Source organism: Muscardinus avellanarius, assembly GCF_963383645.1.
Source record: "Muscardinus avellanarius genome assembly, chromosome: 16".
In the NCBI taxonomy this organism is placed as follows: Eukaryota; Metazoa; Chordata; class Mammalia; order Rodentia; family Gliridae; genus Muscardinus; species Muscardinus avellanarius.
In genome coordinates, this window is record NC_137802.1 from 1674032 (window position 1) to 1701490 (window position 27459).

Here is a 27459-nt window from a genome sequence, read left to right on the forward strand (position 1 = left end):
GGTGGTACTGGGGATGGAACCCAGGGGCTTTTCTACCTCCAGGCTAACACTCCCAGGCCTTTTTTTTTTTTTTTTTTTCCGGGTCTGGGGATGGAAACCAGGGGCATTTGACCTCCGAGCTACACCCCTGCCCTATTTTTTAGTTTTTACTTTGAATCCGGATCTCACTGAGTTACAAAGGGCGTCGCTAAGTAGCTGAGGCTAGCCGCGAACCACGAACCTCTGGTCTCAGCCTCCCGAGTGCTGGGATGACCAGCTTGCGCCCCGCACCGCGCCAGAGCGGGCTCTGATGGTGCCAGGCAGAGGAGCGGCCCTGGGCGGGGCGGCGGGTGGCAGAGGCCGCCTCTCCTAGTGGGCAGTCGCAGGTTCGAGGACAGGCTTGGCAAATTCGACCTTGTTTCCAAATAAAGTAGGGCTGGGGTGTCGCTCAGAGACAGAGCGTCCCTGGGTTCAACCCTAGCAACAACAACACCCCTTTGTGGCCAGGCTCGGCTGTTGGTGGGAGGCAGGACACCGGCTGGCCGGGTTCTGCCCCGTCCCTCCTGTATCCAGGGGCGAGCTGAGCTCAACGCAGGCCCCAGGCCGCCCCACGCCCACCGCAGGGACCCGCATCGTCCGCCCAGAGCGGCCCTCAGTGCCTGGGAGCAGAGCGGCACCACGGCCATGTTGGGGGCCCCCTGGCTTCCTGGGGGGCGCGAGGGCGCCGCCGTGCGGCCGAGGCGGGCACGGCACCCGCAGGCTCAGAGCTGGGCTCTGGACCAAGGCTCACCCCAGTCTGTCTCGGTGAGGACTGGGGACAGCCAGCCGGACACGGTGGCCCACGCCTGTAGCTCTGTTATTTGGGGGCTGAAACAAGGCGATCACAGGCTCGAGGCCAGTCTCAGCAAGTGGTGAGAGTCTCATGAACGCAGCAAGACCTTAACAAAATAAAAAAAAGAAAATAGGACTACAGTCCTAGCATTTGGGAGGCCGAGACAGGAGAATCGCGGTTCGCAGACAGCCTCGGCTACTCAGTGACACCCTGTTTCAAAATAATAAAAACCGAGCTGGGGGTGTAGCTCGGAGGTAGAAACCCCCTGGGTTCCATCCCAGTACCCAAAAAAAGGGGGGGGGGCTGCAGATGTAGCTTGGAGATAGTGACCCTTCTGGATTCAATCCCCAATTTCCCCTGCGCCCCCCCAAAAAAGGCTCCGGACGCTGCACTGAACGCTTTTATTGATGCCACCCCATCCCCCGGGCCCCGCCGGCTCCTGCTCAGTTCCCCGCGCCGTCCTCCAGCACGCTCCGGATCCAGGGCGCGTAGCTCGACACGCGGGTGGAGATGCCAGGTCCGCTGGGGTCGCCGCACAAAGGCCCGCTCGAGGAGAACACGCCCTCGAGCACGCCGCCGCACACCAGCGGGCTCCCCGAGTCGCCCTGCGGGGGGGTTCGTGAGTGCCGGCCCCGCCCACCCCCGGCTCCTGCCCGGGGTCCCACAGCCTCTCCGCCAGGACCCCGGCCCGAGTTCCGCCTCTCCTTCAGGCTGCCCCGCCCCTCCGTCTTCCTCCCTTTCCCTGGGGCCTCCCCTCTGCCCCCGCCCCTCCCTGAGCCTGTCCTCGGGTCCCGCCCCTCTATGGCCCCGCCCTCTCCCTGTGGCCTCTCCTCTGGCCCCGCCCTTTTCTCCCCTCCCTGCGGATTCCCTTTTGGCCCGCCCTTCCCTAGGGACTCTCCTCTGGTCCCCCCCTCCGTCCCCTCCCCTCCCTGGGTCTTCTCTCCTGGGTCCGCCCCTCCCTGGCCGGATCCCTTCCCCCGGGGCCTCTCTTCTGGCTCCGCCCCGCTAGGTCCCCGCCCCTCCTCCCAGGGCCTGTCCTCTGGCCCCGCCCCTCCCTGGGGCCTCTCATTTGGCTCCGCCCTTCTTTGGCCCCGCCCCTCCCTGGGCCCGCACCCTGCATCTGTCCAGGCGGCGGAGGTCTGTGCATATCTGGCGCTCGGTGATGGCGTCTAAGCCGCCCACGTTCAGGGCGCGCGCGTTGCAGGTGGAGAGGACAAGCGAGGGCAGCAGCGCCTGCAGCAGGCTGCCGGGACCACCGCCGGCGGGGGTCCCCACGATCCAGCCCGCCACGTCGCAGCGCGTTCCGGGCGGCAGCTGGCGGAACTCCTGCTGCCAGGGCAGGGGGCGCACGGCGCGGCCCAGCGCGGCCTCCTCCGCCAGCTGCGGAGGGGGCGTCAGGCGGGATGGGGCGGGACCCCGGGACCCCCACCCGGCCCCGGGCCTGCGCCCACCTGCAGCAGGAGCAGGTCGTGCTCCAGGGAGTCCGGGCGGCTGTCGGGGTGGCGCACGGCGCGGGACAGGTCTTACAGGCGCGTGGAGGGCTCGGGCTCCGACAGCGAGTGCGCGCCCAGCAGCACCTGCGGCAGCTCGGGGGCGCTGGGGGGGTCCGCGGTCAGCCGGGGCCGGGCCGCCGACCCCCCCACGGACACTCATCCACCGTCCAACCCCCCCCACGGACACTCACACGTCGTCCCACCCCCCCACGGACACTCACCCGCCGTCCACTCCCTCCATGGACACTCACCCGCCGTCCACCCACCCACGGACACTCACCCGCCGTCCACCCCCCCCACGGACACTCACCCCCGTCCACCCCCCACGGACACTCACCCTCCGTCCACCCCCCCACGGACACTCACCCGCCGTCCAGTCCCCCACGGACACTCACCCGCCGTCCAGGCAGTGCGCGGCGCTCAGCACCCACTTCGCGCTCAGCAGGGCGCCGCCGCAGCGGTGCGTGCCGTTCACCTGCACCGACGCCATGTAGGGCCGCGCGTGCGGCTGGGCCTCCGGAACGTCCAGGGTCCCGACGCCGGGCTGGGCCGCTGCGGGGCGGGGGGTGAGCGAGCACCGGGGGAGCCCCCTCCCCACCCGGAGTGAGCGCCCCAGGGCCAGGGCGCAGGGGTGGGGCTGCGGCAACGACTCCCAGCGTGCACCCCAAGGTTGCACCTAAGACCCCTGCAGCTTCAGACCCTGAAGGGCTCAGGTTTGTGGATGCCCTTGGCTTCCAGAGCCCCCCCTTCTGGCCACCGATGGGCGTTGGGAGGGTGCTGTCTGCAGAGGGGACCCTGGCTGACGCCCCGTCTCCCCCAGACCCACTCACCGCACAGGGCGGCGCCCAGGAGAACCGCGGCCACCAGGCGCGCCAAGCTGGATCCCGCCATCATGCTGCTGCTGCTGCTGTTGCTGCCGGGCCACTGGCCCGGTCCCTTTTATGGGGGTGCAGGGGGCGGCACCCCTGGAGCCCCACTGCGCTGGCGGCTGCCCAGCTGGGGGAAGGGGAAGCTGCCCGCCCAGCCTTCACCAAGTCTCCTGACAGGCTGGCGCAAGAGGGGTCCCGCCCGGGCCATGAGCCTCCACCCTGGGCCTCTCGTCTGGCCCCGACCCCTGGCCTCTCGCGGTCCCACAAGGGGACTGGGTCTCTCCGGGGAGCTAGCCAGGGCCAGCTTTAATGGGGGGCAGCCCCCGGTGCTGGCAAGAAGCGAGGAGGGGTCTGCGCACCCCAGGCTATATCCCCACCTCCCCCCAAAACAGAGCATCACTCCAGCCTGAATTTCACAATACCAGACGCAGCTATAAACAACCATTTATTTATTTATTTATCTATTTATTTATTTATTTTTGGTGTTACTGGGGTTCCTGGAAACCCTTCTGCCTCGGGCTACACTCCCAGACCTATTTTTACATTTTTATTTGGAAACAGGGTCTCCTAAGCCAGCGCGCGCGGCTGGCTTCCAACCTGCGCGGTCCTCCTGCCTCCCACTCCCGAGCACCAGGATTACAAGCGTGCGCCACCACGCCCGGCAAGGTAGCATATTTTAGAGTAGTAGAATATAATCAGTTTTTTTTCATTGGTCTCCGTTTAGGGTCTCCTTGGGTTTCTTTTCTTTTTCTTTTTCTTTTTTTTTTTTTGGTGCACTGTATTCATACAACATAATGATATAAAGAAATTACTTTTGTAGACATACATGCACACATCGCACAGTTAGCCCCTACCCGATCCCCACTCGTTCCCTCCCCATCCCTCCTTCCCATGCTTGGCTTAGTGGTTCACATCTAGTATTATAGCAATTTATCCAATATTAACGATGTTTATTTATTTATTTATTATTTTTTTATTTTTATTTTTATTTATTATTATTATTATTGTTATTATTAATATTATTGGTGGTACTGGGGATGGAACCCAGGGGCTTTTCTACCTCCAGGCTAACACTCCCAAGCCTTTTTTTTGGGGGGGGGGGTCTGGGGATGGAACCCAGGGGCATTTGACCTCCAAGCTACACCCCCTGCCCTATTTTTTATTCCTTATTTGAAACGGTCTCACTGAGTTGCAGAGGCCTCACTAAGTAGTAGCTGAGGCTGTCCACGAACTGCGATCCTCCAGTCTCAGCCTCCCGAATGCTGGGATGACAAGCGTGCGCCACCACGCCCGGCTCCAGGCCTATTTTATACTTTATTTAGAAACAGGGTCTCACTAAGTAGCCGAGAGCCTCACTAAGTCGCCGAGGCTGGCTTCAAACCTCTGTGATCCTCTGGTTTTAGCCTCCCAAGAACTAGGATTACAAGTGTGTGCCACCACGCCCAGCTTATTTTAATTTTTTTATTTACTTTTTTTGTGTGGTGCCGGGATGGAACCCAGGGGCATTCTACCTCCGAGCTGCACCCCCAGCCCTGTGGTTTATTTTTTATTCTGAAACAGGGTCTCCCAGAGTTGCAAAGGGCGTCGCTAAGTAGCTGAGGCTGGCCGCGAACCCCAATCCTCCGGTCTCAGCCTCCCGAGTGCTGGGATGACCAGCGTGCGCCCCGCGCCCCGCCAGAGCGGGCTTTGATGGTGCCAGGCGGAGGAGCGGCCCTGGCCGGGGCGGCGGGTGGCAGAGGCCGCCTCTCCTAGTGTACAGTCGCATGTTCGAGGACAGGCTTGGCAAATTCGACCTTGTTTCCAAATAAAGTAGGGCTGGGGTGTCGCTCAGAGACAGAGCGTCCCTGGGTTCAACCCTAGCAACAACAACACCCCTTTGTGGCCAGGCTCGGCTCTTGGTGGGAGGCAGGACACCGGCTGGCCGGGTTCTGCCCCGTCCCTCCTGTATCCAGGGGCGAGCTGAGCTCAACGCAGGCCCCAGGCCGCCCCACGCCCACCGCAGGGACCCGCATCCTCCGCCCAGAGCGGCCCTCAGTGCCTGGGAGCAGAGCGGCACCACGGCCATGTTGGGGGCCCCCTGGCTTCCTGGGGGGCGCGAAGGCGCCGCCATGCGGCCGAGGCGGGCACGGCACCCGCAGGCTCAGAGCTGGGCTCTGGACCAAGGCTCACACCAGCCTGTCTCGGTGAGGACTGGGGACAGCCAGCCGGACACGGTGGCCCACGCCTGTAGCTCTGTTATTTGGGGGCTGAAACAAGGCGATCACAGGCTCGAGGCCAGTCTCAGCAAGAGGTGAGAGTCTCATGAACGCAGCAAGACCTTAACAAAATAAAAAAAAGAAAATAGGACTACAGTCCTAGCATTTGGAGGCCGAGACAGGAGAATCGCGGTTCGCAGACAGCCTCGGCTACTCAGTGACACCCTGTTTCAAAATAATAAAAACCGAGCTGGGGGTTTAGCTCGGAGGTAGAATGCCCCTGGGTTCCATCCCAGTACCCAAAAAAAGGGGGGGGGCTGCAGATAGTGGAGATAGTGACCCTTCTGGATTCAATCCCCAATTTCCCCTGCGCCCCCCCCCAAAAAGGCTCCGGACGCTGCTCTGAACGCTTTTATTGATGCCACCCCAGCCCCCGGGCCCCGCCGGCTCCTGCTCAGTTCCCCGCGCCGTCCTCCAGCACGCTCCGGATCCAGGGCGCGTAGCTCGACACGCGGGTGTAGATGCCAGGTCCCCTGGGGTCGCCGCACACGCGCCGCCGGCCCGAGGTGCCCACGCCCTCGAGCACGCCCCCGCACACCAGCGGGCTCCCGGAGTCGCCCTGCGGGGGGGTTCGTGAGTGCCGGCCCCGCCCAGCCTGTCATCTCGCTCGGGCCCCGCCCTCGGCCTGTCCATCCTGCCGGGCTCCTCCCTCCCTCCTGGGCTCATTCTCAGCCCCCTCCTCCTGCTCGCTGGCCCCGCCCACTCCGGGCTCCAGCCCGGGGTCCCACAGCCACCCCGCCAGGACCCCGGGCCGAGTTCTGCCTCTCCTCCAGGCTGCCCCTCCCTCCCGGCCCCGCCCCTCCGTCTCCTTCCCCTTCCCTGGAGCCTCTCTGGCCTGCCCCTCCCCGGCCTCGCCCCTCTCCCTGGAGCCTCTCCTGTGGCTCCGCCTCTTTCTGGGCCTCTCCTCTGGCCCCGCCCCTCCGGCCCCGCCCCTCCCTGGGCCCGCACCCTGCAGCCTTCGAGGCGGCGGAGCTCCGTGCATATCAGGCGCTCGGTGACGCGGCCGTCGCGGCCGACGACGCCGCCGTAAAGGGCGCGCAGGTTGCAGGTGGCGAAGTCGAGCAAGGGCAGCACCTCCTCCAGCAGAGGGACGGAGTCGCTCTCGGCGGGGGTCCCCACGCCCCAGCCCGCCACGTCGCAGCGCGTCCCGGGCGGCAGCTCGCGGTCCTCCTGCTGCCAGGGCAGGGGGCGCACGGCGCGGCCCAGCGCGGCCTCCTCCGCCAGCTGCAGAGGGGGCGTCAGGCGGGCGTGGCGGGACCCCGGACCCCCACCCGGCCTCCGGACCCTACCCGGCCCCGGGCCCGCGCCCACCTGCAGCAGGATCAGGTCGTTCTCCAGGGAGCCGGGGCGGCTGTAGGGGTGGCGCACGGCGCGGGACACGTCGTACAGGCGAGTGGAGGGCTCGGGCTCCGACAGCGAGTGCGCGCCCAGCAGCACCTGCGGCAGCTCGGGGGCGCTGGGGGGGTCCGCGGTCAGCCGGGCCGGGGGCCGACCCCCCCACGGACACTCACCCGCCGTCCAGCCCCCCACGGACACTCACCCGCCGTCCACTACCCCACGGACACTCACCCGCCGTCCAGCCCCCCACGGACACTCACCCGCCGTCCACTCCCCCACGGACACTCACCCGCCGTCCACCCCCCCACGGACACTCACCCGCCGTCCACCCCCCAACAAACACTCACCCGCCGTCCACCCCCCCACGGACACTCATCCGACGACCCCCCCACGGACACTCACCCGCCGTCCACCCCCCACGGACACTCACCTGCCGTCAACCCCCCCACAGACACTCATCCGCCGTCCACCCCCCACGGACACTCACCCTCCGTCCACCCCCCCACGGACACTCATCCGACGACCCCCCCACGGACACTCACCCGCCATCCACCCCCCCACGGACACTCACCCGCCGTCCACCCCCCACGGACACTCACCCGCCGTCCAGCCCCCCACGGACACTCACCCGCCGTCCACCCCCCACGGACACTCACCCCTCCTCCAGGCAGTGCGCGGCGCTCAGCACCCACTTCGCGCTCAGCAGGGCGCCGCCGCAGCGGTGCGTGCCGTTCACCTGCACCGACGCCATGTAGGGCCGCGCGTGCGGCTGCGCCTCCCGAACGTCCAGGGTCCCGACGCCGGGCTGGGCCGCTGCGGGGCGGGGGGTGAGCGAGCACCGGGGGAGCCCCCTCCCCACCCGGAGTGAGCGCCCCAGGGCCAGGGTGCAGGGGTGGGGCTGCGGCAGCGATTCCCAGCGTGCACCCCAAGGCTGCACCTAAGACCCCTGCAGCTTCAGACCCTGAAGGGCTCAGGTTTGTGGATGCCCTTGGCTTCCAGAGCCCCCCCTTCCTGGCCACCGATGGGCGTTGGGAGGGTCCTGTCTGCAGAGGGGACCCTGGCTGACGCCCCGTCTCCCCCAGACCCACTCACCGCACAGGGCGGCGCCCAGGAGAACCGCGGCCACCAGGCGCGCCAAGTTGGGTCCTGCCATCATGCTGCTGCTGCTGCTGCTGCTGCTGCTGCTGCTGGGCCACCGGCCCGGGCCCTTTTATGGGGGTGCAGGGGGCGGCACCCCTGGAGCCCACTGCGCTGGCCGCTGCCCAGCTGGGGGAAGGGGAAGCTGCCCGCCCAGCCTGCACCAAGTCTCCAGCCAGGCTGGCGCAAGAGGGGTCCCGCCCCGGCCACGTGCCTCCTCCCTGGGCCTCTCCTCTGGCTGCGCCCCCCCCCAGCCACCCCACACCCCACCTCTCGCTGTCCCACAAGGGGACCGGGTCTCTCCGGGGAGCTAGCCAGGGCCAGCTTTAATGGGGGGCAGCCCCCGGTGCTGGGAAGAAGCGGAGAGGGGCCTGCGCCCCCCAGGCTATATCCCCATCTCCCCCCACAACAGGGTGATGGAGGACACGGAAGAAACCTGAGGAACGAAAGGTTCTAAAGGAGTTAAGGCAGTTTGGCGAAAGGTCAAGCTTTCCGAGACTCTGGGTGACTTCTGGTCTTTCTGGAATTTCTCACCCCCGACCCACCGGTGAGAGCGAGAACTGGCTGCAATCATGCTCTTAATAATCTTTAACCAGGCCTCTTGGTTTCTTCTTGTTTTTTAATTTTCCCTCCAAGCCCGGCGTGGTGGCGCACGCTTGTAATCCCAGCATTCGGGAGGCTGAGACCGGAGGATCGCGGTTCGCGGACAGCCTCAGCTACTTAGTGAGGCCTTTTGCAACTTAGTGAGACCCTGTTTCAAGAATAAAGAATAAAAAATTGGGCAGGGGGTGTAGCTCGGAGTTCAAATGCCTCTGGGTTCCATCCCCAGACCCCCCCCAAAAAAAAAATTTCCCTCCATGATTGTATTCCGCAAGCATATGATGTATGTCTTACATCAATCATTCTGCATTGTGTTTGAGATTGTACTTTGATGTTTTTCTTTCTGTTGAAGTTGTGGTTTTGGTGCAGGGGAAAAAGTATAAAAACTTAGTTCTAGAGAATAAAGTTGTCAGTGGTCCAAGAGACGACTGTCCATGTCTTCATTTCAGGTCTCTCCCTCCCAAGTCCCGGGGAAGAATCCCCACATGTGGCGCCCGCAAACAGGGACTTGAAGGAGCCCCAAAGAGAAGAGGGAGGAGGCCGCTGCAGAAAGAGGTAAGCAGCTATGGGAAATCAAGTAAGTAAGGATCCTTTTACAAAATTAGCACATTATCTTTTAAAGCAATGTAAGATAAAGGTATCACAAGAAGAGTTGCAAAATTGTTATGATTTAGCCGCAGAATATAATCCTTGGCTTCCTGATGAAGGAACTTTAGATGAAGAAATATGGGACAGAGTTCGAAAAAAATATTATGACAGCCTATTGGCAAGGGGAGAAAATCCTCCCTCAGTGGCGGGTCACTTAGTCTTTAATTAAAATGACCATTCAACAAACTGACGGCAAGGCTTTAGACACAGAGAGTGAAACTGAAAAATCGCTTCAAATATATGAGTTGTCGAAGGAAGATTTAGATCGAGCCACAAAACAAAAGGACAAAATGTTTGCCTCCGAAAGCCCAGGAAAAGAAGTCGGAGCGAGCGTCTTGGCGCCCACGCCCGCCCCCCCTTCGGCCCCTGTGGCAGAAAGCATAAATCTTTTAGAGCACAGAACGAATCCAGTCTCGCCTAAATCTATGTCTCTCAGACCTCGAGACTACCCTGCTCATTTAGCTTTTACCTTCCCTGTCACTTTTAACCCTGGTCCGTGGCAGCAAATTGAATGGAGAGGGCTTGAATTTGATACTATTTCTCCTTTCAAAAAGGCACGCATGCTTTGTGGACCTGTTTCTAATTACTGTGTTGAATTCTTGTGCTCTTGGGCAGAGAACTGGATCCCTATGATTTCTTTTTTTTTTTTTTTGCAATTTTTTTATTAATTTATTTTTTAAATTGGTGCATTGTAGTCATATATCAATCACATTGGAGTACAAGACTTGAGAGGATATACAAGCACACATCATCCAATTAGCCCTCCTCCAGCCCCCCTCCCATTCCATCCCCCCCTCCATCCCACGCTTCTTTGGTGATTTACTTTGATACATTTGTTTACGTACCTCCTGCGTTTTAAAGAGGCTCCGTCCTCCAGTATTACATACCCTCTGATTGGTCACATTAGTTGCTTCACTATAGGGCCCTTTCTATAGCTCAACCTCTTCCTGTTGCCCTTTTCCTCCTGGTTATTGCTGATTAAGAGAAGCGTCTGATTTATATTTTCTGCGATATTTCTCTGTGCATGCTGCGTTGCAAGTACCGATCCCACTCTTGATGGTCCCAGTAGTGGCCTGGCTACTCAGTGGACTGATCCAGACCTCGCTGGCTCAAGCAGCGGCCTTGCCTCATGGGAGGCCCCAGTTCTGGTCTCGCTGGCCCCTGCACCGGCCTAACCCTTAAGCTGGCTTTGGTCCTGGCCTTGGAGGCCGCAGGAGTGAACTTGCCTCACGCCAGGCTCCAATGCTGGCCATTGGCCCCTGCACCGGTCTAACCCCTTGGCAGGATTCCAATTCCGGCCTTGGAGGCCCCAGCACCGGCCTAGCCTCACAGCAGGCTCCAATGCGGGCCTCGTTGGCCCCAGCACCGGGCTAATCCCTCGGCAGGTTCCGTTCCCGGGTTAGGAGGCCCCAGCACTGGCCATGTCTCATGGCAGGCTCCTATGCCGGCCTCCCTGGCTGCAGCACCGGCCTAACCCCTCACCAGGCTCTTATCCTGGCCTCGAGGCCCCAGTACCGGCCTTGCCTCAAGGTAGGCTCCGATGCCGGCCTCACTGGCCCCAGCACGGGCCTAACCCCTCGGCAGGCTCCGATCCCGGCCTCGGAGGCCCCAGCACTGGTCATGCCTCACGGCAGGCTCCGATGCCGGCCTCGCTGGCCCCAGCACCGGCCTAACCCCTCGGCAGGCTCTTATCCTGGCCTCGAGGCCCCAGTACCGGCCTTGCCTCAAGGAAGGCTCCGATGCCGGCCTCACTGGCCCCAGCACCGGCCTAACCCCTCGGCAGGTTCCGATCCTGGCCTTTGAGGCCCCAGCACTGGCCATGTCTCATGGCAGGCTCCTATGCCGGCCTCGCTGGCCCCAGCACCGGCCTAACCCCTCAACAGGCTCTTATCCTGGCCTCGAGGCCCCAGTACCGGCCTTGCCTCAAGGCAGGCTCCGATGCCGGCCTCACTGGCCCCAGCACCGGCCTAACCCCTCGGCAGGCTCCGATCCGGCCTCGGAGGCCCCAGCACTGGTCATGCCTCACGGCAGGCTCCGATGCCAGCCTCGCTGGCCCCAGCACTGGCCTAACCCCTCGGCAGGCTCTTATCCTGGCCTCGAGGCCCCAGTACCGGCCTTGCCTCAAGGAAGGCTCCAATGCCGGCCTCACTGGCCCCAGCACCGGCCTAACCCCTCGGCAGGGTCCGATCCCGGCCTTGGGGGCCCCAGTACCGGCCTTGCCTCACGGCAGGCTCCAATGCCGGCCTCGCTGGCCCCAGCACGGGCCTAACCCCTCGGCAGGCTCTTATCCTGGTCTCGGAGGCCCCAGTACCGGCCTTGCCTCACGGCAGGCTCCGATGCCGGCCTCACTGGCCCCAGCACCGGCCTAACCCCTCGGCAGGCTCCGATCCCGGCCTCGGAGACCCCAGCACTGGTCATGCCTCACGGCAGGCTCCGATGCCGGCCTCACTGGCCCCAGCACGGGCCTAACCCCTCGGCAGGCTCTTATCCTGGCCTCGAGGCCCCAGTACCGGCCTTGCCTCAAGGCAGGCTCCGATGCCGGCCTCGCTGGCCCCAGCACCAGCCTAACCCCTCAGCAGGTTCTTATCCTGGCCTCAAGGCCCTAGTACCGGCCTTGCCTCGAGGCAGGCTCCGATGCCGGCCTCACTGGCCCCAGCACCGGCCTAACCCCTCGGCAGGCTCCGATCCCAGCCTCGGAGGCCCCAGCACTGGTCATGCCTCATGTCAGGCTCCGATGCTGGCCTCGCTGGCCCCAGCACCGGCCTAACCCCTCAGCAGGCTCTTATCCTGGCCTCGGAGGCCCCAGTACCGGCCTTGCCTCGAGGCAGTCTCCGATGCCGGCCTCGCTGGCCCCAACACCGGCCTAACCCCGCGGCAGGCTCCGATCCCAGCCTTGGAGGCCCCAGCACTGGTCATGCCTCATGGCAGGCTCCGATGCTGGCCTCGCTGGCCCCAGCACTGGCCTTACCCCTCACCAGGCTCTTATCCTGGCCTCGAGGCCCCAGTACCGGCCTTGCCTCAGTGCAGGCTCCAATCCCGGCCTCGGAGGCCCCAGCACCAGCCTTGCCTCACAGCAGGCTCCGATGCCGGCCTCGCTGGCCCCAGCACTGGCCTAACCCTTCGGCAGGCTCTTATCCTGGCCTCGCTGGCCCCAGCACCGGCCTAACCCTTCGGCAGGCTCTTATCCTGGCCTCAGAGGCCCCAGTACCAGCCTTGCCTCAAGGCACGCTCCGATCCCGGCCTCGGAGGCCCCAGCACCGGCCTTGCCTCACGGCAGGCTCCAATGCCGGCCTCGCTGGCACCAGCACCGGCCTAACCCCTCAGCAGGCTCCGGTCCCATCCTCGGGGGCCCCAGCACTGGCCTTGCCTCACGGCAGGCTCCGATGCCGGCCTCGCTGACCCCAGCACCGGCCTAACCCCTCAGCAAGTTCCGGACCCGACCTCGGAGGCCCTAGCACAAGCCTTGCCTCATGGCAGGCTCCAATGCCGGCCTCGCTGGCCTCAGCATCGGTCTAACCCCTCTGCAGGTTCCAATCCCGGCCACGGAGGCCTCAGTAGTGGTCTTGCCTCACAGCAAACTCCGATGTCGGCCACTGGCCCCGGCGCCCGCCTAACCCCTCAGCAGGTTCCGATCACTGTCTCTGTGGTTATTATTTCAAAGGTTCCAGGTGTAATGTATCAGATCTCTGCCTCCCCCGAATATTGGCCACTGGCATTGCCACTGCCTCCACCGTTTCAAATCCTTCCCAGGCTCTTTTTCCACTCTGAATGTTGTCCAGTGTTCCTAAGCATGCGTGATGGTAGCATTCGACATTTGGTGTAATTTCTCCAAAAAAATAAAGTTGGTAAGATCCGGTTTCTGCTTCTCCTGAATACAAGTCTCCACCACCATCACGGAGAACTCTTTCAACACCGCATTTCTCCTTGGTCTCCGCTAAACTCTCTCCTTATATGTGATGTCTGAGATTCTTAACAATATAGAGAAATAGCAGTCCTCTTTCATGGCGAATTTTTCCATAAGTTCCAGTGCATTTAGATAAGTTTTGTCTGCATCTCCAGTGTCCTGGCATCCATAACTGCTTTCTTACCTCCTCTCCGATATTTTTCTTTATCTTTTTCGGTTCTGGGCCCGGTTTCTCCAGGGGTCTGGCGTGCTACGCGCAGTTCAGCCCAGAGCCCAGAGTCCCGTGACCCAGGCCCCAGCTGGCGTGCCCCGCGCGCGACCCCCGCCCAGAACCCAGCATCTTACTGGGCCTGGTACCTCCAGGGGTCTGGCGTGCTACGCGCAGTTCGGCCGGGACCCAGAGTCCCGCGACCCCCGCCCAGAACCCAGCGTCTTTCTGGGCCTGGTTTCTCCAGGGGTCTCGATCCCTATGATTTCTATACAGCAGCAGAGATGGTCCTGACAGGACAGCAATATTCACAATGGCAAATGTGGCTCAGTGAGGAGGCAAAGCAAGTTCTGCGTGATCACTTGGCTCGAGGGAATCAGGCTCAGTTGTCTTATGGTTACTCACTGGAACTGGGGCTTGGTCAGACCAAGCAGCTCAGATCCAAAATGTACATCCGCAGCATATATATTGGATTCGAGAAGCTGCTATTTTGGCTTGGAAAAAAATTGATACAGGAACAGGAGAGCCATTTACAAAAATTTTACAAGGACCCACTGAAGAGCAGAGTTCCTTCCTTGGGAGACTGCAGGATTCTATTCAGAAAACCATAAATAACGCGGAATTGTCAGAAATATTAACCAAGCAACTAGCTTTTGATAATGCTAATGAAGACTGTCAGGCCGCTATCCGGCCCATTAGAGAGGCCGGGAATGTTTTAGAGTATATGAAGACATGTCAAAATATAAAAACAGTGAAACATAAGGTACAAATAGCGGTGATCGAAACCAAGAGAATGCAGGATATAGATAAGCGAAAGTGTTTTAATTGTGGAAGACCCGGAAATATAAAGAAGAAATGTAGAATCCCCTTACAAACAAATAACTACAGACCAAAGGGGGAGAAATCAACACTCCCCGGGATATGTCCTAGATGCAAGAAGGGGAGACATTGGAAAAGTGAATGTAAATCTAAATTTGATAAGGATGAAAATGAGTTACAAAAAAATCAGGAAAAGTAATAAGGGGGTGTTATTTCAGCCCCAAACAAAATGAGGGACAATTTTCTGAACAAAAACTCAAAAAATTAAAAGGACTTTTGGAAAATATGACAATTAAGGACAAGACCGATCCTGTAACTTTACAAAATGTAACGGCTCTTGCTACAGTCACTCAAGGAAGTGCTGCTATGTATTTACCAGCCCCTCATTCTCAACGACTGTTGGTTGTTAATAATCCTCATAAAATAGATTTTGAATATGTGGGCCCTATTCCAAACAATACTGTGGGGTTACTTCTTGGTCTCAGTGATAATATTCTGAAGGGCCTTCTGGTACATACTGGTGTAATTAATAAGAATTATACGGGGGTAATTTCCATCTTGATCCATGTCTCCGATAATGTGGAGATAAGGAAAGGAGAATATCTTGCTCAATTGTTAATCCTCCCCTATTTTAAGTGTAACACTGAAAATAAAGAACAGACGAAAAAGTCAAGAAATATTGATATCATAGGGTTAACTGCTTTTTTACAAAAAAATAATAAACCTATTCTTACTATTACTATTAAGGGGCGGCCTTTCACAGGCATGCTAGATACTGGAGCAGACATATCTATTATAAGAACAGTTGAATGGCCAAAAGGTTGGCCTAAACAAAACCCCCCTACTACTTTAGTAGGTTTGGGAGCACAAGATAGTGTATATCAACGTAAGAAATTTTACCTATTGAGACTGCTGACGGAACTAACATTTTGCTCCAGCCTTGTATTGCGGATTTGCCTATCAATCTGTGGGGCAGAGATTTTTTTACAAGAAACAAAAGCCACCTTAGTTCTGAATGAGCATTTTTGATAGGGGCCATTGAGAAAACACAAGCATGACATTGACTTGGTATTCAGATGAGCCTGTGCGGACTCCTCAATGGCCCCTTACAAAAGAAAAGTTACAGGCTCTGCATGTTATTGTACAAGAGCAATCGCAAAGTGGACATATTGAACCTTCTGTGTCACCTTGGCACTCCCCTATATTTGCAATAAAAAAGAAAACAGGAAAATAAAAAATGCTAATAGATTTGCGAAATGTTAATAAGACTCTTCAGCCAATGGGTGCATTACAGTCAGGTATACCTGCCCCACCCATGATACCTCAGGATTGGGAGATTTCTGTGATTGACATACAGGGTTGCTTTTTCTCAATTGCTTTGCGTTCTAAAGACTGTCAGAGGTTTGCCTCTCCTCTCCCCTCTCTTAATAATATTCAGCCTGCAAAACGATTACAATGGAAGGTACTGCCTCAGGGCATGGCGAACTCTCCGGACTCTGCGTCAGTATTATGTTGATGCAGCGTTACAGCCCGGTAGGGACCTGTACCCAGGGGCATATATGATCCATTACATGGACTATATTTTGATCGCCCACCCTGAAAAAGAGGTCTTGCTTAATCTTCTCAGGAAAACAGTGCGAGCCCTGCAGGCTCAAGGCTTGAGAATTGCCCCGGAAAAAATTCAAACAATGCCTTCTGATCACTATTTAGGTAATGTGGTGCAAAGACAAACAGTAAAACCCAAAGTTGCCCGCAGAAACATTCCGGCCAATTGTACTTTAAATAATATGCAAAAACTGTTAGGAGACATTAATTGGGTTCGACCCACTCTTGGAATTCCAAATTATGCCTTACGGCATCTTTTTGCCACCTTAGAAGGGGATCCTTCCTTAAATAGTCCACGGGTGCTTCCTGCCCAGACAAAACAAGAGCTAAAATTGGTAGAACAAAAGATTTCCGAGGCGTTTGTTCAACGATATCAACCTGGCAGAAAAATAGGATTATTAATCATGAAAACTCCTAATGCCCCTACGGGAATTGTGGTCCAAGAAGACAAACCATTAGAATGGGTGTATACCCACCATAAGGGGTCAAAAACAATCACCCCTTATATTGAACATGTGTCTACGTTGATTGTTTTAGGTAAAAAAAAAAGGATTATTTCTCTTTCTGGATATGATGCTGAGTTTATTCCTGTGCCGTTTAACAAAGAAACCTTTCATAGTCTTCTTAATCTTTATACTTCATTACAAATTGCTTTGGGTGATTTTGTTGGTGATATTACTTTTCATTATCCTCAAGGAAAGTTCTGGAATTTCCTCACTAGATGTGATTGGGTTATTAATTCTGTTGTTGTCTCACAACCCGTTTCTAAAGTTCCCACTTATTATATCGATGCTACTAAACAACATAAGGCTGCCATTTATGGTCCTGATTTAAAATTGCAACTCCCAACCCCTTATCAATCTACACAGAAAAATGAATTGTTCGCTCTGATTGCATTGTTAGAAAGATGCTCTTGTGCTTTAAACGTGGTATCTGATTCAGCTTATGTAGTTAATTTATTTCCTGGTATTGAAACCGCATATATCCCTGATGGCCCTGCACCTATTACGCAACTTTTTCTCAGGCTCCAGTGTTTAATCAGACGCCGATCTGAGCCTTTTTATGTTACCCATATTAGATCACACTCCAGTCTCCCTGGCCCGTTACACAAGGAAACGCTGGTGCTGGTGCCCTTTTGGCAGCAGTTTTCTCCTCACCTCAGGAGAAACATACGTTTTTTCATTCAAATGCCAACAGGTTATATGTAACATATAAAATTCCTTTTTCTCAAGCAAAACAAATCACACGAAATTGCCCTATATGCCGGCCTTTTCATTTAACTGAACAACCTGCAGGTGTTAACCCTAGGGGCCTAAAACCTAATGATTTCTGGCAGGTAAACTTTACTCATATTTCTTTACCTCTTTATTCCTTAGCCTTGATAATTATAGACCCTTATTCTTCTTTTATCTGGGCAATACCTACTAAAAGTAAAACTTCCAAGGCAGCAAGACTGGCATTAGTAAACACTTTTGCGGTTATGGGAGTGTCTCTACAAATAAAAACAGATGATGGACCTGCTTTTACCTCGAAAGCAATTAAACAGTTTCTTACTAAATGGAATATTTCCCATGTTCCTGGCATCCCCTACAACCCCCAAGGTCAAGCCTTGGTTGAACGTGCTAATGCTACTATTAAGCTACTTCTCTCTAAACAAAAGAGGGGGAGTATGTGATAAGTAAAATAAAAAATTAATGTGAGTAAAATAAAAAATAATGTGAGTAGGGCGGAGTGTGAAAAACACGAGAGAGGTCCGGTACACGTGGCATGTAAAGTTTTAATGGCACGGCTCTCCCGGGGATCAGGGCGAGGCACCATGGGGCCCGCGCGCCTGTCCGAAGCTTGAGGACGCGGGCTCTCCTTTTCAAGGTATGCATCTCGCGAGATAAGGGTTTACTCGCAGGAACACCCAATTCTCGCGGGGGTTTCAGCCCCTCCCTTGCCCTGCAGAGGTCATGTGACACAAAGTCACATGAGTGCAGGACCCAACTTATCATCCCGGCCTTTTGATGGTAGGGATAAAGGATGACGATTGGACCCTCTAGCTTCTTCCTGCTGTCAAGGGGCGTCGTCAGGGACCCCAGGCCGGGAGGAGTCGGGAGTCCAGTCCCCCAGAAGGGGGTGCAGGTGGGTGCATAGCTGCAGTGCGAATTGGAGGTTACCCTGGACAGCTTAGTGATGTGTGCTTGAGGAGGCTTGAACAGGCAAGGGCCTTTTCCAAGGGCACTGTTCCAGTGGCCCTCCTGGCCACACGCTGAGCAGTCTGATTGGTAGGCGTGGCTTTACCCCACTTCAGGCAGGCTCCTGGAGGTAGTTGTTGTTGCAGCCCTCCACACCTAGGTGGCGCTCCAGGGGGCTGAGCCGCCACCGCCAGCTGAAGGGCAGCTACCAGGGATCTGCTTTTTGGCAAAGTCGGAGTGTACGCTCCATTTCCGCCTGTTTCTCTCTGGAATTAAAACTTAGATGCCATGTTAAGGTTCTGTCAGCTGCGACAGACCTATACTCACAAAGAGCGCGTCCCGGGGCAGGTGTCTGGCAAGAATGGCAACACAGACTCCCCATGGGCAGAGGGTGTCGCCCCAGCCCCGGCCCGGCGTTTCCCACAGCACCTAGGGCGCGCCCACGTGGGCCGCCCAGCAAAATTGCAGTCTGGCACGGGCCAAGATGGCGACTGTGACATCACCAGGCAGCAACTATGCGCCATCACAAAATGGCAGCTGGCGGGAAAATAAATGGCAGCTGATAGGGGAGAGCATTTGGAGGGATACCAGACCACTTATAAAAGTTCCTAACTATTCCTGGGCCACCGCAACCCATTTCCCAACTCGTATCAAGGCAGACAGGCGCTCAGGGCATCTGCTGGTATAAAGATTCGACTCCCCATAATTGGTTTGCGGGCGGAAACGATGAACAGGAAATGGGCGTCCCTGACTTCCCTGCTCAATCGTTCGGAAACAGAGGTTAAGAGATAGGGAAAAACGTCTTCATCCCTTCTCAAAACCGGAGGATGACCTGGTCATCCGGAGGGTGGTCCCAGTGGACCGGGGTACAATGGGTCACCAAGCGCTTGAATTTTGGGGTCCCAGTGGACCGGAAGACCCAAGTCCGGAACCCGCTAACCAAGGGAAGGAGGCAGTTTACCGGAGTGAAGTGTTGCCAGCCAGTGCTGGCTGCGACAGAAGCTCTGAGAAGCTGCTGGGGGCGCGGTGGAGCTGGGGCACGCGGATGCCGGTGGCTGGTGTGGACGGCACTGGCGGCTGGTGCAGGCGGGATCAAACGGTGGCACGCAGGCGGCATGGCTTGCCGGGTTTGCGGCGTGGAGACAAAATGGCTTCCAGGCATGCGGCAGTCGCTGAGGCTGGGCCCCGAGGAGCACCGCCAGTGAGCCTGGCTTGGGCGGGCGAAATGGAGCAGCAGCAGCGAGTAGAGCTATGCCTGGCGCGGGTGACTGTGGCGGACACCAAAGCCGGCTTTGCGCCGCCCAATGAGCCTGGCTCGGGGCGGGCAGGGCAAACCGGCCAGAGGTCCCGGTGGAGCGCCGAGCTGGAATGGTGGTTTTAGGAGGTCCAAGCAGCAGGCAGAGGTCCTGGTCCATGCAGGCGGTCGGCAGACAGAGCAGGTGCCAGCATCACCCAAGGAGCCTGGCTCCGGGCGGGTGGAACTGGCAGCCTGGCGGCCGGCGGAGCCTTCACACCCTGGTGGTGGTGGCTGCGGCCGCGGTGGCAGTGGAAGATGGCTGCCGGCGCTCCAGAAGAGAGCACGTGGGCGGGAAAAGATGGCCACCGGCTCTCAGCAGAGCGCAGGGCTGGAAAGATGGCCACCGTTCTCAGCAGAGCGCAGGGCTGGAAAGATGGCCGCAGACTCTCAGCAGAGCGCAGGGCCGGAAAGATGGCTGCGGGCTCTCAGCAGAGCGCGGGATCAGAAAGATGGCCACCGGCTCTCAGCAGAGCTTGGGGCCGGAAAGATGGCCACCGGCTCTCAGCAGAGCTTGGGGCCGGAAAGATGGCCACCGGCTCTCAGCAGAGCGCGGGGCCGAAAAGATGGCCGCGAGCTCTCAGCAGAGCCCGGGGCGGGAAGAAGGCCGCCGGCTCTCCCGGAGAGCGCGGGGCTGGGGAAGGAGGCTTACGGTCCGGGCAGGCACGGGGCGGCAGCGGCGGCAGTGGTGGGAGCAACGCCTGCAAGCGGAGCGCTGGTGTGGGACCTCGCAGTCGAGCTGCTGGCGGGTCGGAGAGTCCGGGGCTCAAAAAGAGAGTAAAAAGAAAAAGAGAAAAAAGAAAAAAAAAAAGAAAAAAATGGGGAGGGACCCAAGAGTTCTTCCGGTTCGGCACCAAATGATAAGTAAAATAAAAAATTAATGCGAGTAAAATAAAAATAATGTGCGTACGGCAGAGTGTGAAAAACACGAGAGGTCCGGTACACGTGGCATGTAAAGTTTTAATGGCACGGCTCTCCCGGGGATCAGGGCGAGGCACCGTGGGGCCCGCGCGCCTGTCCGAAGCTTGAGGACGCAGGCTCTCCTTTTCAAGGTATGCATCTCGCGAGAGGAGGGTTTACTTGCGGGAACGCCCAATTCTCGCGGGGGTTTCAGCCCCTCCCTTGCCCTGCAGAGGTCATGTGACACAAAGTCACATGAGTGCAGGACCCAACTTATCAGTATGGACCCTAGAGAAGTTTTATATACAACTCTTTATACTTTAAACTATTTAAATTTTAAAAATTCTTCTGATATTACCAGAGCAGAGAAGCATTTTCATACAAAGAAGAAGCCATTATTACATCAGGCAGTTTGGGTTAAGGACCGTAATAATGAATGGAATCCAGGAAAATTACATTTCCCAGGCAGAGGTTATGCTCTTGTCTCCACGGAAAATGGCGAGCAATTCTGGATCCCCCGAACGAAAACTCCGGTGGAGAAAAAGAGATGAGAAACTTATGGCTCCAGCTTCACCGGACGCAGATATTGGAAAAGAAACCCTACCTGACATGGGTACAAATAAAGAATCTGAGTAAGAAGGCGAAGACTATAGTTAAAGAAGCTGGAGGACCGGTAACACCGGACAAGATGTTTTTTAGCAATAATTGCCATATTGTCCTGATGACAACTACACATACTGGACTTAAAGCTTGTTGACTGGACAGATAATGCTCCACTAGTGCTCACCAGCCATTCAGGAATAATGCCACCCTGTGGCCCTGGAAGAAAATGCCACTGAGCCACCCAGATAAAGAAGAAGAATTGATAAACTTCACATTGGGATTTGAGACTTTACCTATTTGTTTTGGGGGAATTGACCTATGTCTTCCAATATTTCCCCAATGGTGGGGATACAGTGTTAACAATGGGACTGGATTACACCTTAAATTTGTGCTGCTTTTTCTTTTTACTTAATGCTACTGATTTGATGGCTCCTCATCATATGAGTAATTACACCATGACTTTCTTAGCCCCCTTAGATTTGCCATGTAAAGCAGTTTCTTAAAAAAAATTAATTAAAATTATGCTCTGTTACATTAAAATACATGTAAAGCAAAATTGGCCCAGATTGCTACTCATAAAAATTTCACTTTTGTAGATTGGGGGCCATACGGGTATTTTACTGATTGTGATGAAGAGCGTAATGATAGTGTTTATTGTAATAAGAATATTGTATACTAAAATATTACTAAATCTAAATATCAAAGTAATGTTTCTTTCTGGCAACAAACCCCATAATTTTTTAAAACAATGAAAATTTGGCTCCACCTAGACCTTACATTGTGGCTGCTGGCCTTTTAGGGCCAGAACAATAACAACAACAAAAAAATTATTAAATAGATCATTTTATAAATAGTAGCATTTATAACCATTGCCTCTGTGGGTGCTGTTACAGGTACGGCGTTATGTAATTCTATCTAAAATAAAAAATGTATAACTAATTAACATAATCATTCTCATATTTGTAAAAATAACAAGCTAAGATAGATCAACAGTTTTTGGATAAGATCAATGAGTTCAGAAAAGCTCTACAATGGATAAAAAGTCAATTAGTAAAAACACAGTATCGATTATCCTTGAGATGTCATTGGAACATTAGTCAATTTTGTGTCACTAATTTAAAATACAACCATACAAAATATAAGTAAAACTCTATTCGTCAGCATTTAGCCAGCATCTCAAGTAACAACTCTTTGGATATTGATGGCTTAAAAAGAAAAATTAAGGAGACATTTGCTCATACACTTTCCTCTGAATATGATGATAAATTTTTTAATGCTTTGGACAATATTATAAATAATAATCCTTTATCAAACTTGATAAAAACACCAGCTTGAATATTGCAATTGTTGCTTATAGGATTATGTTTCATGCTTATAGTTTTAGGATTCGGATGGGTCTGGAGAGCCTTGTCTGGATCATAGGCCTCTAACCTTGCTCTCACGGCAGCTGCCGTTCAACTTAATAAAAAGGGGGGAAATGATGGAGGACACGGAAGAAACCTGAGGAACGAAAGGTTCCGAAAAGGTTAAGGCAGTTTGGCGAAAGGTCAAGCTTTCCGAGACTCTGGGTGACTTCTGGGCTTTCCGGAATATCTCACCCCCGACCCACCGGTGAGAGCGGGAACTGGCAGCAGTCATGCTCTTAATAATCTCTAACCAGGCCTCATGCTTTCTTCTTGTTTTTTAATTTTCCCTCCATGATTGTATTCTGCAAGCATATGACGTATGTTCTACATCAATCATTCTGCATTGTGTTTGAGATTGTACTTTGATGTTTTTCTTTCTGTTGAAGTTGTGGTTTTGGTGCAGGGGAAAAAAGTATAAAAACTTAGTTCTAGAGAATAAAGTTGTCAGTGGTCCAAGAGACGACTGTCCGAGTCTTCATTTCAGGTCTCTCCCTCCCAAGTCCCGGGGAGGAATCCCCATACAGGACGTCTTTCCAGCCTGAATTTCACAATACCAGGTGCAGCTATAAACATCCCCATCTTTTTTTAATTTTGTGTGGTCCTGCAGATTGAACCCAGTCTACCTCTGAGCCACACCCACCCGGAACCCAGGGGCTTTTCTACCTCCAGGCTACACGCCCCAGACCTTTTTTTTTTTTTTTTTTTTTTTTGCAGGTCTGGGGATGGAACCCAGGGGCATTTGACGTCCGAGCTACACTCCCAGCCCTATTTTTTATTCCTCATTTGGAACAGTCTCACTGAGTTGCAGAGGGCCTCACTAAGTAGTAGCTGAGGCTGTCCACGAACCACGATCCTCCAGTCTCAGCCTCCCGAATGCTGGGATGACAAGCGTGCGCCACCACGCCCGGCTCCAGGCCTATTTCATACTTTATTTGGAAACAGGGTCTCACTCAGTTGCCGAGAGCCTCACTAAGTCGCCGAGGCTGGCTTCGAACCTGCGCGATCCTCCTGTCTCAGCCTCCCAAGAACTAGGATTACAAGTGTGTGCCACCACGACTTGGGACAGCCAGCCGGACACGGTGGCCCACGCCTGTAGCTCTGTTATTTGGGGGCTGAAACAAGACCATCACAGGCTCGAGTCCAGTCTCAGCAGTAGGTGAGATTGTCATGAACGCAGCAAGACCGTTACAAAATAAAAATAAAAGAAAATAGGGCTGCAGTCAGGGGTGGTGGCGCGCGCTTGTAATCCCCGCGCTTGAGACAGGAGGATCGCAGGTTCAAAGCCAGCCTCAGCTACTCAGTGAGACCCTGTTTCAAAATAATAGAAACCGAGCTAGGCGTGTAGCTCGGAGGTAGAATGCCCCTGGGTTCCATTCCCAGTACCCCCCCCAAGAAAAAGAGGGCTGCAGATGTAGCTTGGAGATAGTGACCCTTCTGGATTCAATCCCCAATTTCCCCTGCGCCCCCCAAAAAAGGCTCCGGACGCTGCACTGAACGCTTTTATTGATGCCACCCCAGCCCCCGGGCCCCGCCGGCTCCTGCTCAGTTCCCCGCGCCGTCCTCCAGCACGCTCCGGATCCAGGGCGCGTAGCTCGACACGCGGGTGGAGATGCCAGGTCCCCTGGGGTCGCTGCACAAGTGCCCCCTCGACGTGACCACGCCCTCGAGCACGCCCCCGCACACCAGCGGGCTCCCGGAGTCGCCCTGCGGGGGGGTTCGTGAGTGCCGGCCCCGCCCTCGCCTGTCCATCCTGCCGAGGCCCCGCCCTCGCCTGTCCATCCTGCCGGCCCCGCCCTCCCTCCTGGGCTCATTCTCAGCCCACCTCCCGCTCGCTGGCCCCGCCCACTCTGGGCTCTAGTTCGGGGTCCCACAGCCTCCCAGGCAGGACCCGGGCCGAGTTCAGCCTCTCCTCCAGGCCGCCCCTTCCTCCCGGCCCCGCCCCTCCCTGGGCCCTCCTACCAGGGCCCGCCCACTGCATCTCTCGAGGCGGCGGAGGTCTGTGCATATCTGGCGCTCGGTGATGGCGTCTAAGCCGCCCTCTTTCAGGGCGCGCGCGTTGCAGCCAGTGCTTATAAGCACGGGCAGCACCGCCTGCAGCAGGCTGCCGGGACCACCGCCGGCGGGGGTCCTCACGTCAAAGGCCAACACGTCGCAGAGCGTCCCGGGCGGCAGCTCGCGGTCCTCCTGCTGCCAGGGCAGGGGGCGCACGGCGCGGCCCAGAGCGGCGTCCTCCGCCAGCTGCGGAGGGGGCAACAGGCGGGCGGGTTGTGACCCCGGGACCCCCACCCACCCCCGGGACCCCCAACCGGCCCCGGGCCCGCGCCCACCTGCAGCAGGATCAGGTCGTGCTCCAGGGTGCCGGGGCGGCTGTAGGGGTAGCGCACGGCGCGGGACACGTCGTACAGGCGCTTGGAGGGCTCGGGCTCCGACAGCGAGTGCGCGCCCAGCAGCACCTGCGGCAGCTCGGGGGCGCTGGGGGGGTCCGCGGTCAGTCGGGGCCGGGGCGCCGAACCCCCACGGACACTCACCCGCCATCCCACACCCCCACGGACACTCACCCTCCGTCCAACTCCCCCACGGACACTCACCCGCCGTCCACCCCCCACGGACACTCACCCGCCGTCCACCCCCCCACGGACACTCACCCGCCGTCCACCCCCCACGGACACTCACCCGCCGTCCACCCCCCCACGGACACTCACCCGCCGTCCACCCCCCACGGACACTCACCCGCCGTCCACCCCCCACGGACACTCACCCGCCGTCCAGGCAGTGCGCGGCGCTCAGCACCCACTTCGCGCTCAGCAGGGCGCCGCCGCAGCGGTGCGTGCCGTTCACCTGCACCGACGCCATGTAGGGCCGCGCATGCGGCTGCGCCTCCCGAACGTCCAGGGTCCCGACGCCGGGCTGGGCCGCTGCGGGGCGGGGGGTGAGCGAGCACCGGGGGAGCCCCCTCCCCACCCGGAGTGAGCGCCCCAGGGCCAGGGCGCAGGGGTGGGGCTGCGGCAGCGATTCCCAGCGTGCACCCCAAGGCTGCACCTAAGACCCCTGCAGCTTCAGACCCTGAAGGGCTCAGGTTTGTGGATGCCCTTGGCTTCCAGAGCCCCCCCTTCTGGCCACCGATGGGCGATGGGAGGGTGCTGTCTGCAGAGGGGACCCTGGCTGACGCCCCGTCTCCCCCAGACCCACTCACCGCACAGGGCGGCGCCCAGGAGAACCGCGGCCACCAGGCGCGCCAAGCTGGGTCCCGCCATCATGCTGCTGCTGCTGCTGCTGCTGCTGCTGCTGCTGCTGCTGCTGCTGCTGCTGCTGCTTCTGCTGGGCCACTGTCCTGGGCCCTTTTATGGGGGTGCAGGGGGCGGCACCCCTGGAGCCCCACTGCGCTGGCCGCTGCCCAGCTGGGGGAAGGGGAAGCTGCCCGCCCAGCCTGCACCAAGTCTCCAGACTGGCTGGCGCAAGAGGGGGGTCCAGCCCGGGACACGAGCCTCCACCCTGGGCCTCTCGTCTGGCCCTGACCCCCGGCCTCTCGCCGTCCCACAAGGGGACCGGGTCTCTCCGGGGAGCTAGCCAGGGCCAGCTTTAATGGGGGGCAGCCCCCGATGCTGGCAAGAAGCGAGGAGGGGTCTGCGCACCCCAGGCTATATCCCCACCTCCCCCAAAACAGAGCATCATTCCAGCCTGAATTTCACAATACCAGATGCAGCTATAAACAACCATTTATTTATTTATTTATTTATTTATTCATTTATTTATTTATTTATTTATTTATTTATTTATTTATTTTTGGTGGTACTGGGGTTCCTGGAAACCCTTCTGCCTCGTGCTACACTCCCAGACCTATTTTTACATTTTTATTTGGAAACAGGGTCTCATAAGCCAGCGCGCGTGCGGCTGGCTTTGAACCTGCGCGATCCTCCTGCCTCCGACTCCCGAACACGGGGATTACAAGCATGCGCCACCACGCCCGGCAAGGTAGCATATTTTAGAGTAGTAGAATATAATCAGTTTTTTTCATTGGTCTCCGTTTAGGGTCTCCTTGGGTTTCTTTTCTTTTCTTTTTTTTTTTTTGGTGCACTGTATTCATACATCATAATGATATAAAGAAATTACTTTTGTAGACATACATGCACACATCGCCCAGTTAGTCCCTACCCGATCCCCACTCGTTCCCTCCCCATTCCTCCAACCCATGCTTGGCTTAGTGGTTCACATCCAGTATTATAGCAATTTATCCAATATTAACGATGTGTTTTTTATTATTTATTTATTTTTATTTATTATTATTATTATTATTATTATTATTATTATTATTATTATTATTATTATTTGGTGGTACTGAGGATGGAACCCAGGGACTTTTCTACCTCCAGGCTAACACTCCCAGGCCTTTTTTTTTTTTTTTTTTTTTTTTTTTTTTTGTAGGTCTGGGGATGGAACCCAGGGGCATTTGACCTCCGAGCTACACCCCCTGCCCTATTTTTTATTCCTTATTTGAAACGGTCTCACTGAGTTGCAGAGGGCCTCACTAAGTAGTAGCTGAGGCTGTCCGCGAACCGCGATCCTCCAGTCTCAGCCTCCCAAATGCTGGGATGACAATCCCTGCCACATCACGCCCGGCTCCAGACATATTTTATACTTTATTTGGAAACAGGGTCTCACTAAGTTGCGAACCCGGATCCTCCGGTCTCAGCCTCCCGAGTGCTGGGATGACCAGCGTGCACCCCGCGCCCGGCCAGAGCGGGCTCTGATGGTGCCAGGCAGAGGAGCGGCCCTGGCCGGGGCGGCGGGTGGCAGAGGCCGCCTCTCCTAGTGGGCAGTCGCAGGTTCGAGGACAGGCTTGGCAAATTCGACCTTGTTTCCAAATAAAGTAGGGCTGGGGTGTCGCTCAGAGACAGAGCGTCCCTGGGTTCAACCCTAGCAACAACAACACCCCTTTGTGGCCAGGCTCGGCTGTTGGTGGGAGGCAGGACACCGGCTGGCCGGGTTCTGCCCCGTCCCTCCTGTATCCAGGGGCGAGCTGAGCTCAACGCAGGCCCCAGGCCGCCCCACGCCCACCGCAGGGACCCGCATCGTCCGCCCAGAGCGGCCCTCAGTGCCTGGGAGCAGAGCGGCACCACGGCCATGTTGGGGGCCCCCTGGCTTCCTGGGGGGCGCGAGGGCGCCGCCATGCGGCCGAGGCGGGCACGGCACCCGCAGGCTCAGAGCTGGGCTCTGGACCAAGGCTCACCCCAGCCTGTCTCGGTGAGGACTGGGGACAGCCAGCCGGACACGGTGGCCCACGCCTGTAGCTCTGTTATTTGGGGGCTGAAACAAGGCGATCACAGGCTCGAGGCCAGTCTCAGCAAGTGGTGAGAGTCTCATGAACGCAGCAAGACCTTAACAAAATAAA

The 27459-nt window shown here is 56.9% G+C and overlaps 2 protein-coding genes and 1 pseudogene across 3 annotated transcripts; all 3 read right to left on the bottom strand.

Annotated features, from left to right (window-relative positions):
* Positions 1-1254: 1254 nt before the first annotated feature.
* On the bottom strand, positions 1255-5283 carry LOC308275050 (complement factor D-like; annotated as a pseudogene). The gene is made up of 6 exons: positions 5212-5283; positions 3135-3240; positions 2700-2856; positions 2263-2407; positions 1925-2191; positions 1255-1416 (listed from the first exon to the last, which is right to left on the bottom strand). The product of its transcript is annotated as a complement factor D-like (transcript).
* Positions 5284-5822: 539 nt separating this feature from the next.
* LOC308275051 (complement factor D-like) lies at positions 5823-20672 on the bottom strand (the record flags this gene model as incomplete). Its single annotated transcript, XM_080713059.1, has 8 exons — positions 5823-5987; positions 6377-6652; positions 6740-6884; positions 7423-7579; positions 7859-7973; positions 8174-8252; positions 20518-20569; positions 20666-20672. 8 exons carry the CDS (start codon positions 20670-20672, stop codon positions 5823-5825), a joined length of 996 nt encoding a protein of 331 aa, XP_080569185.1.
* Positions 20673-23612: 2940 nt separating this feature from the next.
* On the bottom strand, positions 23613-25324 carry LOC308275052 (complement factor D-like; the record flags this gene model as incomplete). The annotated part of the gene is made up of 5 exons (XM_080713060.1): positions 23613-23774; positions 24030-24308; positions 24398-24542; positions 24829-24985; positions 25264-25324. 5 exons carry the CDS (start codon positions 25322-25324, stop codon positions 23613-23615), a joined length of 804 nt encoding a protein of 267 aa, XP_080569186.1.
* Positions 25325-27459: the final 2135 nt, after the last annotated feature.